This window comes from Scleropages formosus, chromosome 8, assembly GCF_900964775.1.
Source record: "Scleropages formosus chromosome 8, fSclFor1.1, whole genome shotgun sequence".
Classification (NCBI taxonomy): domain Eukaryota; kingdom Metazoa; phylum Chordata; class Actinopteri; order Osteoglossiformes; family Osteoglossidae; genus Scleropages; species Scleropages formosus.
Genome location: NC_041813.1, coordinates 323549 through 349951, shown reverse-complemented (window position 1 = coordinate 349951; position 26403 = coordinate 323549). Strand labels below are relative to the sequence as shown.

Genomic DNA, 26403 nt, shown 5'->3' with positions numbered 1-26403 from the left:
ATAAACATCTTTGCGCTTAGACAGGTAACGCGGGTCGATATGACATAATATAAGAATAATAATAATAATAATAAGAATAATAATAATAATAATGCGCTTTAACACGTTCAGTGGCAAGGGCCGCTGCCAGCTACTCCAGCACCTAAGTTCGCGCTCTGCGTCAATCTATGACGCAATTTCCGGCCGAGTTCACGCAGCGCAAAACTTGCACCTTCTCTTGCGCAAAAAGCGCACAGCGTCCGAGGAGAGGAACACGCCCACAAAAATCCTCCAATCAGATCATTCGTTGTTCGGGCAGCGAAATGGCGCTTTAAATATGGCGTCTGAGAGAACTTAACGTTCACCCCTAGCGGTTTCGCTACGTAGTCGTGTGTAACATCTACCCACAAAGTTATTTTTGTTCGCATTCGGAGATGTACAGCGGACTTCTTCCGAGAGGTCTGTGCGGTGACTCCGATAGAGATGTTAGAGACGCTGTAGAGCATGATGAGGAAGGGAAAAAAGGAGGAGATGATGGTGGCGGCGAGTGCTGCAGTACTAGTAGTAGTAGTAGTAGCAGCAGCAGCAGAGTCAGAAAAGTCGAACAAGAAGAAGAGAAAACGCATGATAATTCCGCTCTGCCTCTGTCCGGTGACTCAGCTGGAAACTTCCCTGGAGTTTCACCGCGCATGTTGCAGGTGTGTATTTCCCCCGAATCATGGAAGCAGAATTAATTTCAGTCAGTGCTACTATCACTTCAGGCAGCCTGGAGTTCTTCCCCATCCATCCATCCATCCATCCATCTATCTTCGTGGACTTCAGTTCCCGAACGTTCCTCTCAACTCATTTCTCACAAGAAGAGCAGGAGGACGGTAGCTAGATGATTACTTATATATCCGTGAAGCAGCTTGACCTTGAGTACTTTCTTTAGTGTGGTTTTTCGTCACGTCACGTGACATTGATTGAAACGTACATGACACGACGACGATACTAGAAGAACAAGAAGTCAGTGAATGAAACTCTGTTAAGCCGCCATCCATCGCATGCATCGGTGCCCGAGTCTCGTTTCCTCGCACCTCAGGCTCAGCTGTGCGTTCCAATATATTTTATTCTCTTTTACATTTAACTTGCATTACATATTGACCTGTTTGTTCTTGCGCTGAGATGGCAGCCTGCTGCTGTAAATGGTAAGTGGTGCCCTGCTGTGTGTGTCTTCTCCTGCACTTTGACTTTCTCACTTCTCTCATCATCAGGAGTCAGTTGTACTGGTATGCACTCACTGTGTATAATCACGTTGTACTGTCTGCGGCGTGCACTCTGTTTTTAATAATGTTGTGTATTAAAGAGCTGCGAAAGTTGGCTTTACCATCATCACGTGTCTGGCGCCGGCCACTCTTATCGCACAGCCGGCGAGCGATTCTACGGTCCTTTAGGCGAGAAGAGGCGTCCTCACGAAGCGGAACGCTTTTCCTGCGGCCTAGTTTGACCGGAGCAACCGGCCTCCGGCAGCGATTGGATCGGATGCAAATGGTCCTCGGTGGACCGTTGCGTCTCTCTCGTAGCTTCGCAAGCTGAGCGGAGGGCCGCTTTCCCATCAGAGAACCAGCAGTCGCACGTACTCTTTAGTGCTTTCCTTGGTTGTCTCAAAGTCGATCCAAACTCGGTCTTAAGTAGTCCCAGACGGTCACTTTGCTGCCCGCGGCGTGGGGCGAAGGGGACACGGTGGCAGACCGAGTTAAACCGGTGCCTTACGGTCTCCGAGCTGCTCGATGGGCAAGGGGCTCAACTCCGCTTCGGGGTATGTGGAGTTTATGTTTCCTCCCATGTTTACACCACCCGTACGTGGAAGACGGGGCACGGCACCGCCAAGCCACTTCCGTTCCTCCCTTTGTCTTGGAAACCACGTGAGCGATGGCTCCGAGTCCGTTCTGCGGTGCTTCTATCCGTCCGTCCCTGAGACAAAGAGGGTATCTGTCATTTTGAGGTCTCCACTCTTCCTTTTCTGTTTCTAAATGGATCTGTCCTGAGGCATAATTCCTGGCCGCTACAAGTGTGAGGACAGATGCGCTTCCCCGCTGGTACAGCAAGAAACTGTCATTCATCTTTTTTTAAAATTTTTCTTGTATTTTTTCAAAGTAATTTCCTTTTAGGCCCGAAAAGTAGTACTGAGCACGTGTTTTGTTCTGTGGCACTGGGACGCTTGAGTCACGTTTATTGTCCACTGTGCCATGTGCTGATGGTCTCGCAGCCAGCAGTAAAGGAATGAACGATGGTGCAGGAAACCTTTTTCCGTCTACATTTCCCCATTTATTATGAGGTGGTTTGATTGCTGCTGAGCCACAGATGTTGCTGAAGTATCACAACCAGGAAGATGGCTGAAAATTTAAACAGAAAATGAGCTGAAGCAAGTTCTAAACTTTACAATAGCAGCCTCCCTCATTTAAACAATGATTGATGTAATATTTTGAAAATACTTTTTTTTTTTTTTTATATAAAGAAATTTGCAGAACTTCGGGATAAAAACAAGGAGATCAAGATGCAGCTATCCAAAGTGAGACAGCAAAGAAGAAAACGACACAAGAAAGGTATGTATTTGCTATAGGGTTTATAATGTAATCAAGAATTTTTTTGCATTTGCGTTATTGTTGACAGTTGATCTTGTTTATTATGTTAGCATGAATCCCATTGACTGACACACCATGATTTCTTTTGTTTTCATGTAGCTAAAACAAATAAGAAAATTGACAGTACCTTGGAATCAGATGAAAAAGGGTAATGTATTAAGTAGATGGACAGATAGGTCTGTCAGTTGTCTGAAAACACAGGATGGTAGCCCTTAACATCATGCTAACGTGATATGAATTAATGTATTAATGCTATAAATAAAACCACAAATAATTGATTGGACACTCTACAGTCCTCTTGTGTCTTCAAATTATACTGCTTTAACAGCGGCAACCTACATCTGTTAATATTAAAGTGTGTTAGTTAAATACTGACGTATCACATGCGCGTCTGTTATCCTTCTGTTTAGTCCATTATAAAACATTAACAATTAACATTAAACATTTTAAGTGGAGTCTTGAAACATTTTTCATCTTTTTCAGAAATCTTAAAACTGAGCGTGAAGAGCACTGGAATGAGCTTAAGCAATATTTTGGTGTAAATGACCGATTTCATCCACCACCCTGCAGCAGACCCAATCAGAAGGTAATATGAATTTTCACTGTTTAGTTTCTGCACTGAGTACTTTGTTTCTATTATATTTGTATCACCAAGTCAGACAGTATTCTTAGCATGTCTCCATCCAGGTTTGTGTACGACTTTTTAGATTTAATGTAGGTTTTGTGCATAAATATTGTATTTATTTAGCATGTAGAAATGATTGGTACTTTGCAGCAAATTCTGCTAGTTGTGTCCACTCTGAGGGCTTACAGGACTTTAAATAGCCTATTGGGGCATCTGCTGCTGCTGAACTACATCAGGAGAATCCCCAAAATTGTTTTTTAAGGAAACATCAAGATGGGCGCCACCATTCCAGAAACATTGTACGTTTCGCTGATGTTTCCATGCAAGTGATACGAGTTGCATAAATCTAACATAGAACGTCATCCTGCAAACACATTCCCTATGTTAATGCATGGATGTGGTGGCAGTATATTTTGCTGATGTTTTAGAACGCGAGGGATAGTGTGACGGTACAAAGTATAACCGTATCCTGAAGGACAACCTGTTTAAGTCTATCAAGGAGCAGGGACTGGGGTTGTTTTCTCTCTCTGTGTGTGGCAAAAGTGTGTGAACCTTTCCGTTCAATAACAGGTGTGACCCCCTTGTGTAGCAATAACTGCAACTGAACATTTCCAGTAACTTGATGAGCCCTGGAAGAATTTCAGCCCATTCCTCCTTAGAGAACAGCTCCAACTTAGGGATGTTGGTGGGCTTTCTTGCATGAACTGCCCGCATCAGGTTCTTCGACAACATTTGTATAGGATTAAGGTCAGGACTTTGAGTCAGCCATTCCAAAACATTAACTTTCTTCTCGTTTAACCATTCTTTGGTAGAACAACTAGTGCTTTCAGGGTTATTGTCTTGCTGCATGACCCACTTTCTCTTGAGTTTCAGTTCACAGATGGATACCCTGACATTCTCCTGTAAAATTTGCTGGTACAATTCAGAATTCATAGTTCAGTTACTAATGGCATGCCACCCTGGCTCAGCAGCAACAAAGCAGGCCCAACCCATGATACTGCCACCACCATGTTTCACACATGGGGTAAGGTTCTTATTCTGGAATGCAGGGTTTGCCTTTGGCCAAACATAACAGTGAAGTTTGATAGTGAAGCCCCAGATTTCTGTTCTTTAAATAAAGCAAGGCCTCTCCCACTCACATATAATTGTCATCCCATTGACTGAAACACCTGACTGATTTTCCCATTCAAATGAACTGATAATCCTAGAGGTTTACATACTTTTGCCACACACAGATATGTAACATAGGATCATTTTCTTCAGTAAGTAAATGAGTAGATATAATGTTTTTGTCTCATTTGTTTAACTTCATTCTCTTTATTTAGGTAGAGGGCTTGTGTGTAAATCTGATCCTTTTTTATATGTATGCATACATGAGAGAAAATTCTGAAGCACCACTGTATACATACATGTTGTCACTCTAAAATGTTATTTTAATTATTCCATATGTATGACTTTTGTGTGACTGAAGCATAAGGACATGAAACTGTTTTAATCAGTTGCTGTAAGAGCTGTACGTACTTTTATGTATTTCTCCCCCCCCAAATGGAACTGTCCATTGTGCCTTACCCGTGCTTAAAGGGGAAATCCTCTGCAATTCCACTAGTTCATACTTTTTAGGATGTTTTGTATGTATATTGGCATTCGAGTCTATGTTAGATTAATCGAAGTAGATTTGGCAAATGAGCGTTATAGATGGCAGGAATCGGAAATGAGAATTTGATAGGTTTCATACTTCAGCTGCAGGTCAGGGTGGTACAAACATGTTAAACTGAACACATGAAACTGAGATGCAGCAGTTTTTAGGCTACGCGTAAGGGATACATAATACCTCATCTATGTACTCCCTGGACCCAGCCTTTTCAAAGTGACTTTGGGCACTTGCACCCAGCATTCTAATAAAAATTGAGTTTCATTCTCAGAGGCAATTTTTTTTCTACGTTCTTCCTAATTAGTTTTTTTTCTTTTCTTTTCTTTGAAGGGGTCCCCCATCAGTGTTGCCCGTGGCTTATATTTTTAGTTTTCTCCAAAAGGGTTGTGCTTCTGGAGACCAGAAATAAGCAATTTTAAGATACTTAAGCCATAAACATTTGGTTTATCTTTATTATTGTGGTCTTTGTAATGGTGCTGTAAAACAAAACAATTAATTTATTTTAGTAAAGAATTTATTTTAGGTAGCTGAGCCAAGTAATCTAATAAATAGAAACTGAGGTTTTTACCCAATTAAATAAGCTGGTAAGAGAACTGAAGTACTTACATACAGAATATTTAGTTTTATTAAGACAAATTAATAATATGCATAATGCAAGTATGTATGATTAATTTTGTTCATTATATTGAATAAATATATAATAAATGGTAATCATTTAAACTTGCTCATATGGAATGCACTTTTTCTTCAGAAGAGTGCCTTTGAAAATCTTGGTAAATAATTTGAAAGTAGTTCCAGATATAAAACCGTGGATATGAGTCATCAGTAATATATTTTAGAAATAGTGTTTGGTCGGCATTTTTTTAAATTCATACAAAAAGTGATAATATTTAATTTTGTTTTAAATGGAAAAAAGTCTGAACTTCAATTAAAATATTTTTTCTACTAGTTAAAAGCTATTCTTAGTTAATTTTATCTTGCTATATTATTAAATTAAAACTTTCCGTTAGTTTTTGCTTGCTTAAGTATTTGTAGACTAAAGTTTACCTTTCTTTGTAGAGAAATATTAATTAAAAATCTTTAAATTTTTTTCTTTTTTTTTGTTGGAATGTGTTTTGTGAATAATATCAGTTGCATGCATTGTTGGTGTTGCACATGAGGAATTTGTTGTTTATTCAGTTTTCAGGTGATAACTTCATGTATATAAAACATTTTTGTAGGACAGAAAATCAAGAAATTATGAAGAAAAGGTGCTTTTTGTAGATATCTGACTATTTGCAAATAATTTGTTGTTACAGCCATGAACATCTTTTATTATGTTATTTCTGAAATAATGTTAAGTAATCATATGCTAGATAAATTGTGTGTTACCAAAATAGATTTAAAAGGTAGTTTAGACAGACGTTAACGGTACTCGAATTCTTATTAAAATAAGATCTTCGGAATGAAGTAAAAAATTTCTGTATGTGTGTACTGTTAGAGGAATTCCTGTATTGTATGAAAATTAAATATATATTATTATGCATGTGTGCATGTGAGTGCATATTTATAGCCTCAGGATTTTATTTCTTACTTGGTCTTTGAGTAATTGCTTTTTAATAACTTTCCCCCCTTTTATAAAGACAGGCCTAGAAAGGAGTATTGATAGTGCCATTGCTGAAGGGGACTATGAGAAAGCAGAGGAACTGAGTAACAGTCTTGCCACTAGAGAGGTAAGTCAAACAAGATGAGCAATCTGAGGGTACGACTTGTATGACTAATCTGCCTAATGGATCTGTGCCTTTTTTTCTTCGAGACTCAGGTACAAAAAACACGAAATATTTGAGTAAGGGGAGAAGTCCTGCAGCCTTTTTCAACGCTTTAATGGAAACCCCCTTCCTTATTTTTGAAGTTCAGCAGTGTGTGATTCTGTTTTAATGAAGGTTATATTGCTTTCAAGGGAACTGTTAAAATGTTTAAAGGTATCACTGCACACCTTTGAAGTGCATATATCCTCAGCACAAGCAACAGATGCCTTTGAATGCAATAAGGAATGAACAGTCTGAAGGTAATTTAACAAGAAATATAACCTTCACATACTGTATATGTGATGGTAAGAAAGGCAAATAGAAATACTATTTTGACAGTACAAGAGGCTGAATCACTCTGCTGCTCCTTGTTTATTGTCTTTGTGCTGTTGTACTATTTCAGTTGATATACCAATCTAGGTTAGTGTTTCTTGAACAGTTTTACTTTTGATTTTGTCTACTCCATATCCAACTGAGCAATGAATCACTTTCTGAATATCTTTTAATTCTAATTTATACTCTAAAAATGTAGTAGTGGAGCATAAGATGCATTCAGGAAATTTGTCATAGATGTCCTGTCCTTTATTACTTTGTGCACCCTTCACTTACAAGGATATACCTCTGCTGAACTGTCTTCTGTAGGACAGAAGTCTAATGTACAAGATACATTAAATAGAGCTGCTGCCTTTGGATTTAAAAGTTGCAGGTTTGATCCCCACCTCTGGCTGTAGTACCCTTGAGCCAGGTACTAGTAAAATTACTCAGCTCTATAAATGGGTAAATAATGGGTAAGCTTGTGATAACTGTAACTTTAACATTGTAAGTCGCTTTGGAGAAAAGTGTTAGCTAAATGAATAAATGCAAGTATATAAATAAAATGGGTAATGACCAAAGAACAGCGTTGGAGAGACAAGCTGCTGAAATTAGGCTTCTCAGCAGGATTGTCAGGCTCACTCTCAGTGACAAGGTGAGGAGGCTGGCGATCTGCGAGAGCCTCGGAATAGTCGCTGATCTTCCGAATTGAGGCGAGTCATTTAAAGCGCTTCCAGTCTTTTGTACTAATGCCCTCTGGTTGGCTCCTGCTGGAGTTACGCTGGGCACTTCCTGCAAACCCGGGAAGCCTTGAAAAGATTAAATCTCTCAGCTGATCTGGGAACTCTACACCTGGTGATCCCCAGGAAGAGCTGGTGATTATCGCTGGGGCACTTGGGGCCTGTCTACTCAACCTGCAACCACTATGAGCCTCTCTAAGAGAAACAGAAGAAAACTGACAGTTTTGTGTGATTTTCTTTTCCATTTCTGCGTTAGAATCACACAGAATCTCTCAAAATTGTTAATTTCTTGAGGTCTGTTGGCAAATTGGCTTTCTTCTTGAAGTCTGATGACAGATTGGCTCTGAAAAGCAGTGTTTTTGTGCTCTTTTATGGTTTGCTTACGATCTTTGTGTTTTGGATAAAATGCCTGGAAACTTTTCATTCCATTGACCCTGAAAGAGTCCCAAGATCTGTATTTATCAGATTATATTTACTTTTGCCATTGTATACTTCTCTTAGAATTGTCTTAGCACCAAATCATTCTGTTAAGTATACTCAAGAGTTCCCAGTAGCCCCATGAGCTCCAGTCAAGTGTTGGGGCCACATGAAGCATTCCCATTTGTGTTAATTTATGTACATTTGCTCTGTGCGCCATTAGCCGAGTGTTCAAATTGTTTACCGCTGATTGAAATGATCAATATTTCTATAAAATCAGTCAGGATATGTTACTCACTGAGAAATTCTCTGTTCTGGAGAAACATTCCTAGATCATATTAAATTTGGTCTGCTTGGCTTTTTCCCAGTTAAATTAATAGATGATGTTTGGATTTTTTTCCCTTAAATTTAGAAAAGTGTTACTAAACCCTGAAATTCAAGGCCTTAGATTTGTAACAAGATGGGTATCTTTTTGTGAAGAGAAGTGTGTGTATTTTCTATGTAGAACTTGCAGAATTCTTACATTCTCACTGTTGTATATTCAAAAATATATAAGCATATCCACAAAATCAAGTTTTTCAGTGGTACATTAAAATAAAACAAATTTATTGTGCAGATACTTCAGTTAAAGTAATTTTATCATTTTTATTATTTGGCTGATGGACAACAACTTAATCTTATGGTTTACAATCTGCTGTTATCACCGATGACTGATAGAATGTGTATATTCAGTTGCTGTATGTGACTGATGTATAACACAGCACACCAGTGCATTCTAACTTTGCATGATTCAAAGAGGAGTAATCCTCATGCAGACATTACTAATGGAAATTTTGAGGTTTTTTTTTTTAAATTCTTTGAAATTAACTAGTTTAACCTAGAGCTCTGGTACTGTCTGCAGCTAAAACAGAACCTTAGGCAACATTTTATAATACAAAGATATAAGGTCTGCAGGAGGCCTCCTGATTTCACCCCCCCCCCCCCCCCCATACTGCCATAACCATGTATAATAAAATCATATTCCTTGCACATTTTGCATAACTGAAATAATATCAGTACCTGTTAAGATAATCTACAAAAGCTTTAAAATAGTTGGTCTGAAGTCATTTTAAGTGTTTTTCTTGTATACTTTATGCTGAAGTAGAATCCTAAATTCATTTTTACAAATGTTCAGTATGTCAGTGTAACGCATGCTGAAACTAAAGTAATGCATGTTGCCTTGTTTTAGAAGTATTTCATTGATTCTACATTTCACCCGGCACTAACTAACTAACTTTACTTTTTCTCCCCAGGGAAACATTTTCTCAATTGCTGATCCTGTTTAAACCAAATACATGAGAAACCACTTTCACCCAGTAACAGCATATCTTGATCTTGTTCTTAGAGGTTCATTATGATCAACCTGCCATATTTAAAAAAATAATAATAATAATAATAATTTTAGCCAAGAATTCTTCTCAAGAAAAATTCAGTATGTTTCAGCACCCAGTTACACTGAGGTAAAGTGACAAAAACCACTAAATATTTGTTGGCAGTGCAAGGTTTTAAGTGGTTTACTATAGACCATTAGTTTTAGTCTGAAATTGTGTGTGCCTTGAAATTAAAAAGCCCTCTAGGAGATTTTTACATTTATTTTCGTTGTAGTTGCATAGTGCTGTAATTTTCAGATTTATCCTTTTGCACATCAGTGCAGTTATTCATTGTAACTACGTGGCTTTGTTATGGGCAAAATACAAAAATACGGAACCAAGATTAGTTGAATTTTTAAAATTGTGTTATTGCATTTCAGATTACACATCAAGTTTGAAGCTACGCACATTTTCCAGTTTATTTACTTTTAATCACATTTTCTTCACTTTCCTGAAATATGTTTGCAGTGGTGCAAATTGGGCCTGTTTTATTACGCAACTAACTGATAGATGTCAATAAAAGTACCCAAACAGAAAAGGAGTGTGTGTACAGCTTTAGTTCAACTGACTTCCAGTGTTTACAGCTCCTGTCTGGCATCAGTGCGTGCAAGTGATCAATATCAAGATGACAGATATTGCATGTTTATGAATTGATCAACATGTGGTGTTGAATAGGAGTTTGTTCACATTGTGTTTGAACCATTTTATTTTTTAATATATACCTCAAGCTCAGTAAAAATATTAGTTATAGTTGTTTGAGACTTTCACGGGTTGTATGAATTAATTGATTACAAATTATGTCTCAAATGCTTTAAATAATTGAATAACTGGACTGTTAAAGTAATGCAACACTTGTGTAGAGTGTAGGGATGAATGTGGGTGTGGGATTCAGTGACACTGAAAGAGGATAAAGTGTTTTAATGAACATGTATGCGGTGGATGAGAAGGGCTTTCAAGCACCCTAAATAACTAGTGAGTGAAGGTGTTTTTTTTTTTTTTTGTGGTGAAAACTTAAGTTCTGCGCCAGTCCTGTGCCACAATCTGATTTCATGAGGTGAATGTTAAGGTGCTGAGACAAGCAACAGACAATGAATATATCAGAAATATGAAGTTAAACTTCGGTGCTTTCTATTCCTCTATCCAGTTTTTAATATAGACATCTATTTTCACTGTAGTATTTTGTTGTTGCTAATCAGTCATTCACCAAAACTTTGTGGGTTAGTAGATTGCAATAACTGTTGTTCCTTGAAAACTTCACACTTACAGGAAAATTGCTTAAAAGACTATTTAACTTGTACAGATTTTACCAGTACTTGCTTTGATGTATTTTTTTCAATATAGTTTCATGCAGGCTGGTGTTTACAAACTCAAGACATAAAACTGAGTTCAATAATCTTTTCAGCAGCACAGGAGAGAGAGATTCAAATTTATCTGATGCCCCCCTGACTTATTTACCCATTTATACAGCTGGGTAATTTCAGGTGACTACCTTGCTTAAGAGTATTACAGCTGGAGATGGGACCCTGTGGTCCAAAGGCAGCGGCTCTACCCACTACACTACCAGTCATCCCAACCCTCTGCAGCTTACTAACACCTGGAATAAGAAGGTTGTTTGGAAGGCTGAAGTCATTTCTTCCCTCGAGAGGCAATTGTGCATCGTTGTGTTTGAGGTGTGCCCTACTGCCATCTGTTAGCTTGGCATGTAGGCACAGGATGGGTTTGTTGTGCTGCAGAACTGAAATCAAGGGAAGGTCCCTGCGCTTCATGGGTTTCAAGGTCATAAGTATCTCTAGGGGAACAGTAACAGAGAACCATGCCTTGGACAAAGGGAAGCATGGCATATACTTGCTCTAAATATTGTTTCCTCTGGAGTCTGGAATGAGGACTTACTTTGCCTTTTTAATTTTTTTTTTTTTTTATTTGGGAGCCACTTTTTGTTCCCAAATACCTTGTGTTATATCTTGTGTAAATGTTTATTCCCCTTTTTGTACGTTGTACACAAGTACACAGGTTTTTTTGAAGTGGACCGTCTTAATTGTTTTGTTCACTTAATAGTAAAAATGCATGCAAATTAAAACAACTGGATGGTACTGTTTTCTTAGCAGTGAGGTTTTGTTTTCTGGGTAGGGTTGGCAACATCTCTTTGAAACATGATCACTGTCTACCGATTGGGAAGTATGTTTGTAACCAATTAACAGTAATAGTCCCTGATTATGATATTGTCATTTTTGTGCACCCACAATTTTCATTCAGTTTTATTGGTAGTCTTTATATGCAAATGTGTTTCTTAGTTGATGTATCTTGCTGTACAGACAGGACCTTTGGTAGTTCTGGTGGATGAGAAGTTAAGGGTGTTTCAAGCTATACAGAGCTTTGATGCCCCTTGCTCAGTATATGTATTGTTTTCATACACTATTTTTTAATAGGATTTTTTTTAAATTCACTTTGAATTGTATGTTGCAGTTTCTCTCAGCATATTAGCGATAAGGAATATACCGTTGCAAATAAATTGCAGCTGCATATATGTTCTTTTGTGTCTAGTTGTATAAGGCAGATTGAGAAATAATAGCCAACAGATATGATTTTGGTTCTTTTTCACTGACAAAAATCAAATAAAAGCAGTAATCTTAAAAGTGAAAAGAAACAATGTAAAATGTAGTTTATTTTCACACTGTCATTTGAGATTACACCCACAGTTAACATTACTACTACTTCAGCTGGACATCTTGATAAAGCAACTTCAGTGTCTTGCTCAAGTTTCCAGTTGTGTTTTAATGCCCCTGGTGTTGGATCCTGCAAATTTTGGAGCTGAAATCCAGGAAATAAAGCACTCAAATGTAAGTGTAGGCTTCATACTTCCCATTACAGTAATTACACTCTGTAATAGACTGGGGCAGTTGGTAGCGTAGTGCTTAGAGCTGCTGCCTTTGTACCCAAAGGTTGTAGGTTCAAGTCTCACCTCAGGCTGTAGTACCCTTAAGCAAGGTTCTTAGCCTGAATTGCTGCAGTAAAAGTTACCCTACTGTATAATGGTGGAGGGAATAGCTTGGTGTTGTAAGTTGCTGGAGAAAAGCATCAGCAAAATGCGTGACTACTTTTCAAGTTTTAGCAACCCTGTTTGCACCAAACTATACTGTTAAATATACAGGCTCATACAAGATGGATATGCATTTTAATTGTCATTTTACATATGTCAAAATTTGTCAGTCTTTCATTAAAAAGAAATTTTTTTTCATTTATTATATGTGGGCTATAAATTGCTATTTTTTGATACTTAAATAGGGAAGTGTAAGAGACTGCCTAAAACAAGGATCGTAGTTCCTGAACAGCTTATAATATTCTTTTTCACAAGAAATTCATCGGTTTTTAAACGAAAGGCTCATTTTAACAGAGAAGTATATTTTCAATTCGCTTCAAGCCACAGACAAAGGAAAAAATGAACAAAGGGAGAATTTCTCACAACAAACTTTTTTTTGTATCTTCTAATGGCTGACAAAATTTTGCTCATTCATTTTGAAATCAGTTGATACTAAGCTTTATCAAATGCTGCGTAATCTAATTTGGATTATTGTATTTCATTAATTACTTGATAGAAGCATATGGTTCAATGTAGATTTTTTGTGCTGTTTAATTAATTAGAAGGTTTTCTCTTTTAATTAAAGCATTTTTTTAATTAAAGCCCACAGCAAAACACATATATAATTTGTTTGTAATTAGTCCTTAATTAGTGGTAGTAGAAGCTTAGCAGCCTTGGTTTCTTTTTTCATGATTGCCATTTTATTACCAGTCAGTCATTAATTAAACTGTTTTCTAATTAGCTTATAAAACTGTTGATGGCACATTATTGTAAGTGTGAGTTCAAAGCTTCCTAATAAGCCTACCCTACTCAGAACAACTGAGATAAAGGAAAGAGCACAAAGCAGGCAAACTTTCTCTTTCCCCCTGCTGAAGATAATGTCTTGTATATCTCGAATCAGATTACATAAATCATAAAAAGAAAAGTAAACCATACTTTGAGGTGTATAGCTTTTCTTTCTGTTCATTCCAAATATTACAGATGTATTGATCTTAAATACATTGTTAAACTGACATATAGTCAGTGTGACAGAAGTGTAAATATTGTAAAATATTTTCTTAAATTTGGTTCATCCATCCAATTTGAATATCCGCTTGTCCTAAGCGGGATCATGGTGAACTAAGCAGGTTTCGATGCCTATCCCAAAAGCACTGGGCGCAAGGCTGGGGGGAGCTTGGACATCCTGGATAGGACACCAGTCCATCGCAGGATCTTAAATATGGTCAATCCCAGAAATGATGGAGGGGAAATGAAAGGTAAAAATAATGCAAGAACATCAGGCCACCTGTTACTGTTAGGATGAAATGGAGAACTAAATGAAAATATACAAAATAGATGTAATCTCATACAAAAAGCTGTGTGTATTTTTTTTTTTTTTTTTTGTAATGTACTCATGAAATTAGTAAGTGCTACGTCATTCAGCAAAACAGAAAAAAAAAAAATTGTTTTGCAAACACTGACTGAACTTCACAAAGTTGATAGCCACTTAACCACTTAAAATCTTCTTTTTTTTTTTTTTTTTTCTCTCCCCCCCACCCCAGACAAGGTGATTCTTGGTATGCCTTGACCTTGCTTCTGGATGAATCAAAACATCTCAGATACAGACAGTTGTGCAGTCAGTTCATAGCACAAGCTTTTCCAGTCCTAGTACTGATGACACACTCTCTTATTTCCTTACTTTTAGTTCATACAACCACAAACTTAATTCATCAGGAATTAATGAATTATCACAAAATCTTACCTAAATACGCTTTATGAACAATAATATTTTGCTAATAATGTAAAATGCTTTTTTTTTTTTTTTTTTTAATTGGTTCACAGAAATACTGTGTTTGTCTTTTCACAAATAAGTGTTTTATTCAAAATAGCTCTACATTATTATAATAACCTACTTCTAGAGCTAAATTTAAAGTGTTATTTTTAACACAGGTACATTTAAACTATTTTAAATGTGTATTCAGTTTCAGATGGCTATCTGAAAAATATTTAACCCCTTGTTTCAGAAACTGCCAGGAAGGGCCCTGTTAATCTGAAGAGATCAGCATGAACAAACACTACCCCACACAATGGGTGTCAAGACCAGCTTTTAGAAGTGCCCATATGCTGACCACATAATCTTCCTTAAGCTTTACTTTCTGTGTTTCTCTGTTGGGGGCAGTATACATTTTTGAAATGCCCCTTTCAATTTTAATATTTTTTTTTTTTTTAGCACTGTAAATAAATGTGTTCCTTGATAGTGTATTGTATTCAGAAGCTTAGTACAATGGGGATTTATAATATATCTGGTTTTGGGAGAAAATGCATTTGCAAGCTTTTATCAGACAGGGTAGTCTCATTTGGCCCATTTTAGGGTTTACCTCACTTTTTGGGATAATTTGGTGCCTCAGGTGTATCAGTTTGTTAACCAAACAATAAAGCTTCAAAACCTGCAGAACAAGGATTTATTTATATTAATTTTATGTAGATGTTGGGACAAACATTTACTTTTATAAACACGTTTCTACAGCTAATAAGCTACCCAAAATTCTGTAGCCGTTATGAATTTAAAAGATAAATGGTGGCATCATAAAATGGCAACAGCAAGAATGATGCAAGGAAATTTTAAAACTTAAGATTGTGTATATCATATTTGTTTAATATTTTAATATTAACATTTAGTAATAAATGGTAAAAATTTGTTTATTTGGTCAATTGCATAGCTACATAAATTCTTCACAAAACCTCACCACATAAAAATAATTGTATATAACTCTTGTCCAACTGCAAAGCATAAAAACGTGAGGGCATGGTGTAGGCCTTCTTTAAAAAATAATTTTTTCTTATAATTCCACAAATGTTATATTTTAAATATTTTAATTTGTACTTCAAGAAGATCTTCCTGAGACTAAATTGAGCAAGTGTTAATGCACTTATGGTATTTTAGTTATGTTTTTGTCCATTTAATACCTACGATATGTAAAATGGTGTTGAAATCCTGAAATGACAAAAGGAACATTGCCTTTTGTCGTAACATTCATTTTGCTTTTCCATTTTCCTCCAGGTAATTTTGCTTTTCTGAAATTAAAAAAAAAATGCTGTTTTGATTCATTAATGATTCTTAATTGCCTTAATGAGTAATTATGTGAGAAATGTGATAGACAGGCATCTCGGAGACAAAGTTAAAAAATGTAAATGGAGATTAGCCCCATATTAATGTGATCTTAAGTTTTAAACATTGCTAAACACAAGGATCAGTATTTATATATTGCTGAAACGTTAATAATGCAAGCTGCAGGCTTACAAGTAATTGCTTTACTGTTCCTGATTTTTACATTGCTCTTTTCTCCTGCTGAAAAACTATCAATTACAATTACAAATGCAGGTGACAAAAAATATGTTGATACAAACGTCACCTGTAGTGGGCAAAACCAGTATATTTACTGTTTATAGTGGGGATTTACACAACTAATTTTAGACCATTAAAAGGTTCTAGCATTAATCTTACTAACTTAACCTTCAGTTTTAACAAGCCTGTGAGAGTGAGGGCAAGTTTTAAAAAGATCATTAAAAATAGGTAGAAAATGTTTAGTCTAGGTCCTCCTATAAGCATAGGGCAGGCTTGTGTATTTTGCTAGAACAAAGAACACGTAAGGCTTTTTTTCAAGTGGAGTGTGTGTGTGTATATATATTTTTTTTCTTTCTTTCTTTCTTTTTCCTTCATTTTCATCTCAGCCAGTGTATGATGTGAATGCATTTGGCACTAAGAAGTATGCATGAGAGGGGAGGGTGAAAATCCTGAAAAGTGGATCAAAAAGTAAATGAAAAATAATGTCATATTACTGAAAATATGAGAGGCTAATTTGTCCCGACTTTTTACTAATTTTGTTGCAGCCATAAAAAGAAGAGCCGTCACCTGCTCTGTGCAGCGGCGATGACAGTGCCAGTGATCCATGAAATAAGCTGCCGCTGGCTTTGTTCTGATAAGAATGAACAAATCTGCACAATGTACTGCTTGGAATCTCATTTTCATACTTGCATGCAGGCTAAAAGAAATAAGCTGTTTGCAGGCTTGATTAATCAGACATTTGAGGGTATTTTTTTTCCTTTTTTTTGTCTCTTTGATCTGTTCCGTCTCCTAGGTAACTTAGTTGACATTAATGTTGAGCTTCAGTAAAGACAATCACGGACTGTAGACTAAACTGATAAAATTAAAGACCTTTAATGCTTCAAATATAGTCACCGTTCTGCTCAGTATTTGAGGGACTGGAAATTGTCTTATTTTGATCTGGGAAAAATGTTTTAGGGTATAATGTTCAAGATCGCTGCATGGGAAATGTTCCCAAAACATAAAGCAGGTTAATGTGAGTAATCCCTGTGTTGAACAAAAAAATTGTGAAAAGAATTCAACATCCTCCAAATTGATCATCCCTCAGAAAGATGTCTTTTACCTAATGTTTTCGTTTTTTTGTTCGAAAATCAACCTGCCTGGAGATTATCTGCAATTTAAAGAATCAGATTTGCCCGCTCTGCACAAATGTTGCCAAACGAAAGCTTTTCGCACTTACCAGACTAAATGGTGCTCAGTAAGCCCCCACAAAAATATCTCTCAGTAAATCTACACTTAACACAAGCATGATCGGCCATTATAACTTTGCCTTTTCCCAATATCAGAGTAGAAAATATGATTTACAGGTTTAAAACCTATGAAAAATATGAGGTATAAAAAAACTGTCACAGTAAGTTAGCTTCAGGTTATGCAGACGCTTTTACAAATCTTCCAAGTGACTGTATAGATGAATGCCTCGAGGGCCCAGCCAGAGCCTGGCACTTGCAGCCTGCTAAAGCCCTTATCTTAAATCCAAGCAAAGTACCATTAATCTTTCTGAAAGACCTTTATGGCTTTTAATGTATCCCAAATTAGAACATTTTACACCCTTGGTTCCTGAAATATGGTGATAAAAAGCCTTTAGAGTTTAATTTTTCCTGACTGCGCGGCCTGACCTGCTTAATCCCAGCATGCATTATAAGATATTTTAGTTTCAGTCTTTCTAATAAAGTTTATCCCAGTTAATTATAATTGAAACATTTTTTTTTCCCTGGGTTTTTTCAAGTGCAGAAATTATGATACATTTGAAACACCCCCAATACATTTTAATTCATTCAGAATTTTGTTTAGTTAATTATTAAAAACGTTTTGTAATTTGTTTGTAAATGATTAAGCTTCTTGTAAAATAATAAATTGCAGAGGTGCCAGTTAGGATTTTCTTTATTTCTGCTGTTTCGGTATTGATTGGGCGTTCTGGGAACGAGGGGTGTGCTCTTTGTGTTAACTTCATTGGTTGTAAAATTATAAAACGACGTTAACAGAACTCTCTTTTCTCCAGGGTGCCTGGCGTCAGTCTTCACAGTCAAATCAAGCTGTTGTTTTGCTGAGGCTACCAACTCATAATTTTTTGTCTGCTTTTTGTGTTTTAATTGATGCTGTTATGTGTTGCCTGTCGTTTGACTGATTTATAAGGTTGTACAGATAATTCAGTGGTACAGCTCAGGTTAAGTACCTTTCTTCACAGCACAATGACAGGTCCTGGAAGGGCTTCAGTCAGCAGCCTTCTGGTTACTGCACCTTCTTGACCCTGGTACTGGCCCTGCTCCCCTTTTTTTTCTTAACACGAAGCACCAGTGTCAAAAAGGACATTATTTTAAGGCTATTGTGTTTTATATTTGTAATGCTTTTCTTCAAAATGATAATGTCCATAATGGTACTACGTTGAAAGAAAATGACAGTTTTACTGTTTTTGCAGAGGCACTCGTGGAAGCCATGCTTTGACAGTCATGATGTTTGCCAGACTGACCAATTAACATTTGCTAATGGCCTTATCTTTTCAATAGCTGGCTGTGAAAATCGCAAACGCCGTAGACTGTCGTGACTTTGCGAAAACCAAACAGGAAGTAGAGACCTCAAGAGTGACCCTGAAAAAGAAGAAGCAAATTGCTTGGGGGTTTGTTGTTTTTCATTAAATTGGATTGCGTTTATAAAAGATGTATATGGCAGCAATTCTAGTTGTTGCCAGTTGTTTTAAAGTCTAATTGTTGTTAATGAATTTTAATACTAGTTGACATATCTGCTTTCAAAAAAGGTGCGTGTGGTCTTAAACGCATGTTGATGCTTCTAGGGTGACGTACAGCTAACAGTTAGGCCCGCTATTTTTGAATAAACCATCTTTGAGGCTCAAAGCAGGAGACGACGTGTCTTAAGTGTATTTCAATACGTAACTGATATATCTTTTTCTGAATATATGGCTGACAACAAAATAATTCTAAATGGCAGTTTCACCCTTTATTCTGTTTCAGATTTGAAGCAAAAAAGAGATGGGAAACTAAGAGCAACATGGGCTACATGTAACACCAGCCTAGAAGTTCTGAAAATGCTTCTGTGAATGTTATTGAGACATTTAAACATTAAAGATGTGTTTAACGAGAAGCCGGAGGAATATTTCTTTGTCTTTTTTGCATTTGTATGGTTAACTTTCAAAGGGACTGTACAAAATACAATTCTGGTAAGTCATATTGTTTTAAAGTGTTGTAAGGAAGAGCAGGATTAGTGAGGAGGTGAAAAATAGCACGTTTTTCAAACCTAGTTCTAACTTTTTTCATAAGGAAATAAGTCACTGTACTTTTTGTGCTATACACCAGGTTTAGGTTACAATCTAAACTAGTCCTGTGATAGTGCTTTTTTAATTAAACTTATAACTTAGAGCTCTTTTTACGATTTAGGGTTTGAAGTATGTTTGACAGCGTATAAATAAAATGACATCTTGAATCTTATTTTTTATAGTGCATTGTCTTTTTCTGCATTTTTTTAGTACTTTGCATTTAACCATCCATTAAGTGTCTTTTCCTGTGTATTTCACTGATGTATGGATGAATTACAGCTTGTAAGTAGTGTGTTTTGTAGTATAAGTCATCAGGTGTGGGCTGATAACTACATAGTGTTTATTGGAAGTCGCTTTGGAGGCAACGTGTCTGATAAAGGAAGTAATGTAAATGTAGCATTACCTGCTGCATCACAGTGCCTAACTGTATAGTTTGTGAAGATACAGGGGTATATTTAAAATACGAATGGTGGGCAATAGTCTCTCTGCTTATGGAACAGCACTATCCCAGCTGATAAGCTCATTTAGCTGTTAATGATAATTTTACAGCATGAAATAATGTGCAATTTCTTGAGAGTATGTATAAGCTAAAACTTATTACTGTGTTTATAGATTGATAATGTTTCTTAAATGTTTTATCTTTTTGGGTCAAATGGCTTTTTTGCATCATGTTTTTTTTCTGTAACTAATCAGTAGCATCTGTGTTGCGTTGTTTTGAGATCAAGTGAAACTACGTTTTATCTCTAAGTAAATGTGAATTGAGTGTGCAGCATTTCTTTACCAAGTGAAGCCCTAGAATCAGATCTTTCAGTCATAAAAGCTATTCCCCTCCTGAGTTTTCAATGCATTATCATTAGAAAAAGTCAATAAACCAAAAATAAACTGTTTTAAAGATGTCATCTAAGCAGTGAATTTATATGTAAAAAGAAGATTCTTGACAATTTGGCATTCAGCACTGATCTGTTTGATCTAATCTGTTTCAGTCTTTTTTTTATTAAACTTTCAGTGATGTGGGGAATGGCATTTCACCCAAAAAAAATGTCCATTTTAAAGGGAAGTCTTGCTGGGTTGACAGTTTTCCACAAACCAGTTCACTGCCCACTTCATGATTTTGATAATTGAGCACACCTTCCAGAAAATGTGATCAGGAGTTTCATGTTCTATGAAATTCTATAAAAAAGTTTTCTGTAGTAAAATCTAGATTAATGATATAAGATACTATACAAGCGAGGACTGGTTTCCTCAAAAACAAAGGAGGAAACGATTTGGAGATGGGAAGTGGAACTGAGAATTAAAATTTCTCCCTTATAAAACTGAACAGCTGGTCAACATTTACTCACTTTATGAAACAAAAATTTGAAATGAATGTACATGTTCAACCATTAGGTTAATTAACAAACAATTTTACTGAAAATTGTAATACAATCAAAACGAACATTGGGTTTCAGTTTGATTCAAGGTGTACGATTTAATTCCTTCAAAATCCACATCAAGGAGGAATAAGGATGTCAGTTGGATCTAAAACCAGCATACCCAGCATCATGGAAGGCCTGTCAATTTTTGCTTTGAACTCATATTTACTCCAGCTGTTAGCCTTGCTGGGCAAAACAGAATGTAAGTAAAGTAAGCAACGAAGAATCCAACACTGCACTAGTAATTGAAATATCGAAAAATAAATAGCCTGATTTTTTTTTTTTTTTTTAATTCGTTTTGTCTGACTTTAAATATAAAAAGTGTTGCCTAACTTGCCATGTTTTGCAGAGGAAAGCATGCATGTGATACATGGATATATGAATGGACAACCTGTGTTCTGTTAATGTTGGTTTTACTTTCCAATGGTTTTAACTACAGGGAACCTTCCACCTTTTTCAATTCTGTTATTTTTCAGCCACAGCAAAATATGAAAAAGGATTTTGATGCCTGTAGAACATTCTCTATGTAGCTGTTCTCCAACATGACTTATAATGTTGAGGTATTTACAACTATTTACTCATTCATACAGCAGGGTAATTTTTACTGGTGCAATGCTAGAGTAAGTGCCTTACTCAAGGGCACTACAGCCAAAGGTGGGAATTGAACCTGTAACTTTTAGCACCAAAGGCAACAGGGCTAACCCCTACACTACCAGCTACTCAAGCACAAAAGCTACTGTAGCAATTTGCTAGAAAAAAATCTCCGAAAGATGCTTGAAATAGCTATCAAGCAGAATTTCCTACTGCATATCACCAAAATGAAATATAAATTGTGAATACGTTTGATTTCATACACGGTCATCTTGTCATGTTTTCACTCCCATTTCTTTTGGAGTTCTGAAACAGGAAAGTATGAGGATGACTTGTTACCATTAAGAAGTTTGCTCAGCAGGGTAACTGTAAATGGGTAACCCTGCCAAGAGATCAAGAGATCAGTTTTTTCGCTGTCGCTTCCTTCATTCACATAATTCTATTTGGAAATGTAGAGCATCAAAAAGTAATAGCAATACGTTGATAGTGTTACACCCTTTTACTGGCCCCCTTCTACGATATCATAATGTACAAATCTCTTTGAACACCGCAGGCTGCCTAAAGCACTGAACATAGTGCCTTTAAAACCTAAAAATACCTTTGTTACTGCAGACATGTTCTGTGTTGACTGCAGGCCAGGCTTGCTCTTTAACCTGTGTTGTTTTGTTCCAAAAGAAAGAAAAATTGCAATGTACATGCTGAACCACTTCAGGCATAAAGTGCCCATTGTACATAACTGCAAAGAAAAAGACTTTTAAAAAGCATGCAATCCTATTAAATGGTTTAAAGTGGTTGTTTTTGTGCTGAAATGTGAAGAGGGGAACATGTTTTTGGTAATCAGGATCAATGCAGCATTGTATTAACAAAGACAAAAAATAAAATGTAAATAAAAGCAATAACCTGGAGGACAGTGCTTTAGTACCCTTGAGATCTGGCAGATAAAGTAAAGAGCTGCACTCCTGAGTATTTCTGGCCACAAAATATCTTCTCCTCAAGACTGCCTCTAGCCCCAGGCTTTTCAGTCTCTAGGAATAACTTGATATCAAGATGATAATCATCATTTTAAGATCGTGTTTCAAAACCTAAGTCCAGCTATTAACATAAGGATGCTTCCATTGAGAGATTAATTTAGGAATTACCATGCAAGCAATCATGCCACAAGTATTATTTTAATTATTTTATTAAATGGTATTTAGTTTATTTGACCTGTTTAGTTGAGTATTTTTGCAACTACCAAGAAATGAAAAGTCAGTGAATCTACAGTGATGACTCCTGTCATCCATGTAGTTTTACAAAATATAATGACTGGCAATTCATGTTGTATAAAGTTGAGATGTAAAATGAGATGTATTTTATTATGTTTTCAGACTAGTTTAATGATGTTTATTTGACCAATGTTTTTTTTTTTTTTTAATAGTTGGAATAGTGGGGGTGCGGTGGCACAGTGGGTTGAACCCCAGTCTTGCTCTCCGGTGGGTCTGGGGTTCGAGTCCCGCTTAGGGTGCCTTGCGACGGACTGGCGTTCCGTCCTGGGTGTGTCCCCTTCCCCTCCGGCCTTACGCCCTGTGTTACCGGGTTGGCTCTGGTTCTCCACGACCCTGTATGGGACGAGCGGTTCTGAAAATGTGTGTGTGTATTTGGAATACTCCAAATGATTATGAAATATAAAACAATGTTAAATTATCATTCCTTGACTTAATGTCCTTGATGGATGCTGAAGTCAAGGGTGTTTATCACTCTCCTCCACCAAAACCTAAAGCTAGTCCTCATGATATAGAGCCTGAACTTTCTTTGCCATTTGCAGACAAAAATGTATTTCTTTCAGCAGTGGTTAGCATGTTATGCCTTTTGAAGATGTATATTTTGTCTGGTACTTTTGCATACAGTCCTTAACTACCTCCTGTTTCATGCTACAATGATGAAACTTTCAGTCTTATTAAAATTGTTAGGTGTAGCAAAAGTGAATATCCTTAATAGTTTTATATTTGTGCGCTTGCATTCCTCACGGTGCAATATGCTGGAAACCTTTTTTTGTTTTCCTGTCAAGCTAGATCTAGCACTATACTGTCACCTGACACTCTAGTTAATATCTATAACACTGTCTGAGGTCTTCTACAAATGTTTTTGTTATCAAGCAACATGTCTGTTCATAATGATCCTGAGATCAATTATTTACACATACACATTTTCAGAAACCGCTTGTCCCATGCGGGGTCGCGGGGAGCCGGAGCCCAACCCGGCAACGCGGGGCGCAAGGCTGGGGGGGGAGAGGACACACCCAGGACGGCACACCGGTCCGTAGCAGGGCACCCTAAGCAGGCTTCAAACTCCAGACCCACTGCGCCACTGCGCCACCGCGCCACCATGCCATCCCCTCGCGCTTGATTATTTAATACTTCATTCAATTGTCAGTTAATGGAACGGGTAAATGTTGTGTGTTTGTACAATTTAATCTCTCTTGTATTTCCCCGTTTTATTGCGTGATAAAGGCACAGCATTTACACACAGTGCATTCTTTCAGGATGAAATCCTTCTTCCTCCTCTTTCCCCTCATGGTAGCTTAACCTTCTTCTCGTGTTCTCTGCATTGTGCCCTCCTCCTCTTGTGTCTCACTATGCACTCAGCTTTGTACTCAGAGGAAAGGAGCCGCTGGGGGTCTTTGACATGGATGGAACATGCTGTCCCAGAGGTGCTCCTCAAGCTCTGTCTGCTTGCACACCCTAACCCTAACTGTGGCTCTGCAGCTAGTCACAGGCAAGACACCAAAGAATGTGAAAATGACACAAATAATAATTATTATTATAATTATTAATAACTAATAATAATAAGAGGAACAGGTCATGAATTAGTGGTAGAAAATAAGAAATATCCTTAAACAACTAACTGAAGCAAAGACTATTAATACTAGTAACCCTTTATTGTTATTGCTTTCAGTAAGTACAGTGTTCAAGGCTAAATCGTGTACACGTGGCTGGGCCACAACTCCATTTCAGGGTCACCACACATTCACACAGTAGGCAGTGTAGGTCCACCGGTCAAGTTGGAACGCAGGTCTTTGGACTCTGGGAGAAAAGTGCAGCAGCACCCACAGGAGACCCACACGGACCCGGGAAGAACCTGCAAACTCCACGCACACCGAGCTTGACTCGAACCGAACTACTTGTCAACTTTCCCTGGGAAAGCCTGTGTGAGAGTTCAGGAAGGGAGGCTATGCCGAGTGTCAAGGCTGAGATTCATGTTGAACAAAGCGCATTCTGTTCTGGCGCTGGAACAGAGGGTGAGCGTTTTACCCTCCCACGGATACTGGAGGAGTCCTGAGGATTTGCGCTCCCACTCTACGTGAGTTTTGGTGACCTGTAGAAGGCCTAGATTTGCGTACCCAGCTTTTTCTGTGGGAGGTGGGGGTCACAGAAGTATGGGCTCCGAGGACTCCTTTTACACCACATCTGTTCCTTGTATCTACAATGTAACAGCTGAATCTGTGTTTTGGGCTTTAAACTGACTTTGTTCAATGTAGCTGTTTTGAGTGTCCTGCCTCCTCTTTTGTTTGTCATTTTCATGGACAGGATATTAAGGCATAGTCAAAGTTCTGAAGATATTCATTTGAGAGATACCAGGATTTTATCATTTGCCTGTTTGCAGATGATGTGACCCTGGGAGCCTCACGGAAATGTGATCTTTAGTGTACTTTACACTAGACTGGAACAAAGTTAAGATGATGCTCTTCACCTATAAACCCGCACTGATGGTTTCAGCCAGGATAAGGTAGGTTGTTCTTTGGTGTGTGAGACCTTGCGCTCCCTGATGGTGCGAGGAGTTCAGAGAGCAGAGGGGCCCTTGGAGTACAGTGGGAGCTCTTCTGGACTGAGATGAGTGAATTAAGGAAGTTTGAGCATTTACTTAGAATGCACCCTTGGCCATTCAAAAGTGGCCTACCAATGATGCCCTCCTGGAAGGGTGCCCCAGAGCTGACTTCGAATTAGCAGGTGGCATGGCGGTTTGGCTGCTTTAAGCTGTGCCATGCAGGAGGGAGGTACTGGCTTTGTATCCCTGAGCAAGATATTTAGCATGATTTGTTCCAGTAAGAATTTCCTGGTTGGGTAAATGGGTGATAATTGTCGCTAACTTTTTTGATTCTGTGTCATTTAGGAGAAAAGCGTCTGTTGAATATTTGTATATCGATACTGACAACAGAGTGGTGCTATACCAAACAAACTGAAATGTTGAATCTGGAAGTTGACACCAAAGTTTATGCAAAGTGTCACATAGAGTGTAGCTCCTCATCAGGAAGAAATTTGTCAAGAGCTGCAGAAATTCAACCAACAAAAGGATTTTATCACAATACTAAAAAAAAAATGTTTAAAGTTGTTTTCAAAGTGCAAAATTTCACTTGAATCGTATACAGTAACTTTATAAAATTGATGTGACCGTTACATAGTTGGTAAGCTGAAGGGAAATTTCTGAATTTAAGGCACAACTTCAGCGATAAATGACACAAAGATGTGGTTATGAGTGCTGTATCGCTTTCTAATTGAAAGCATAGTGGTAACACTTTGCAGCACGATGCTCCGTGTGTTTAGGAGCAACACGGGCAACATGAAAGCAACATGTTTGTGTGAGAGAAACAGCAAGTTGAGAGCACGGTGATCAGTGTAACAGGTGCCTATAATAGCGCAGCTAATTGCTTCGGCGTTTTGTTTACGTCCCAGGCTTATTTTGTTTTGTTTTGTGTTGTTTCAGGTTCCATCTGATGTGCATTCACTTGGGTCCACTTGAAACATCTTGAGAACTCTCGGTAGAATTTGACATGTTTGCTTGCTGCTGCCTAATTTCCCAAGAGAATCACTTCTATTTCTTCTTTCTAATTCATGCGCCCTTCAATAGAAATTCCCTTGGTGGCCTATGAACATAATAAAAGAAGTGTTTGATTATTATGTTGAATAAATGCAGTAAACTTATGTCAGATTTGATTTTCATGCCATTGTTTAGTGTTTATGTGAGTTGTAACTCAAATAATGTCATATCAGTATCATGTCAATGTTCCAGCGAAACCCTTTCAGATAGAAAAGATTCTTCATCTCAACAAGATGACAGATCACTTCACTTCACTTGACCTCAGCCATATATTTTAATGCAAGGGGTGCCTGA

General features: G+C 37.4%; 1 protein-coding gene across 3 annotated transcripts; it reads left to right on the top strand.

Moving 5' to 3' along the window:
* Positions 1-98: 98 nt before the first annotated feature.
* fam204a (family with sequence similarity 204 member A) lies at positions 99-26144 on the top strand. Of its 3 annotated transcripts, XM_018738177.2 has the most exons (7): positions 106-677; positions 2477-2564; positions 2703-2751; positions 3087-3189; positions 6502-6591; positions 18489-18598; positions 18951-19080. In XM_018738177.2, the coding sequence occupies exons 1-7, from the start codon at positions 414-416 to the stop codon at positions 19000-19002; spliced, it is 756 nt and encodes a 251-aa protein (XP_018593693.2). In that variant the 5' UTR covers positions 106-413; the 3' UTR covers positions 19003-19080. The 3 variants fall into 3 exon arrangements, with proteins under 3 accessions (XP_029110060.1, XP_029110061.1, XP_018593693.2); XM_029254227.1 differs by lacking the exons at positions 18489-18598; positions 18951-19080 and adding an exon at positions 25996-26144 and having other exon boundaries at positions 99-677; XM_029254228.1 differs by lacking the exons at positions 18489-18598; positions 18951-19080 and adding an exon at positions 14624-14754 and having other exon boundaries at positions 100-677.
* The last annotated feature ends 259 nt before the right edge of the window (positions 26145-26403 follow it).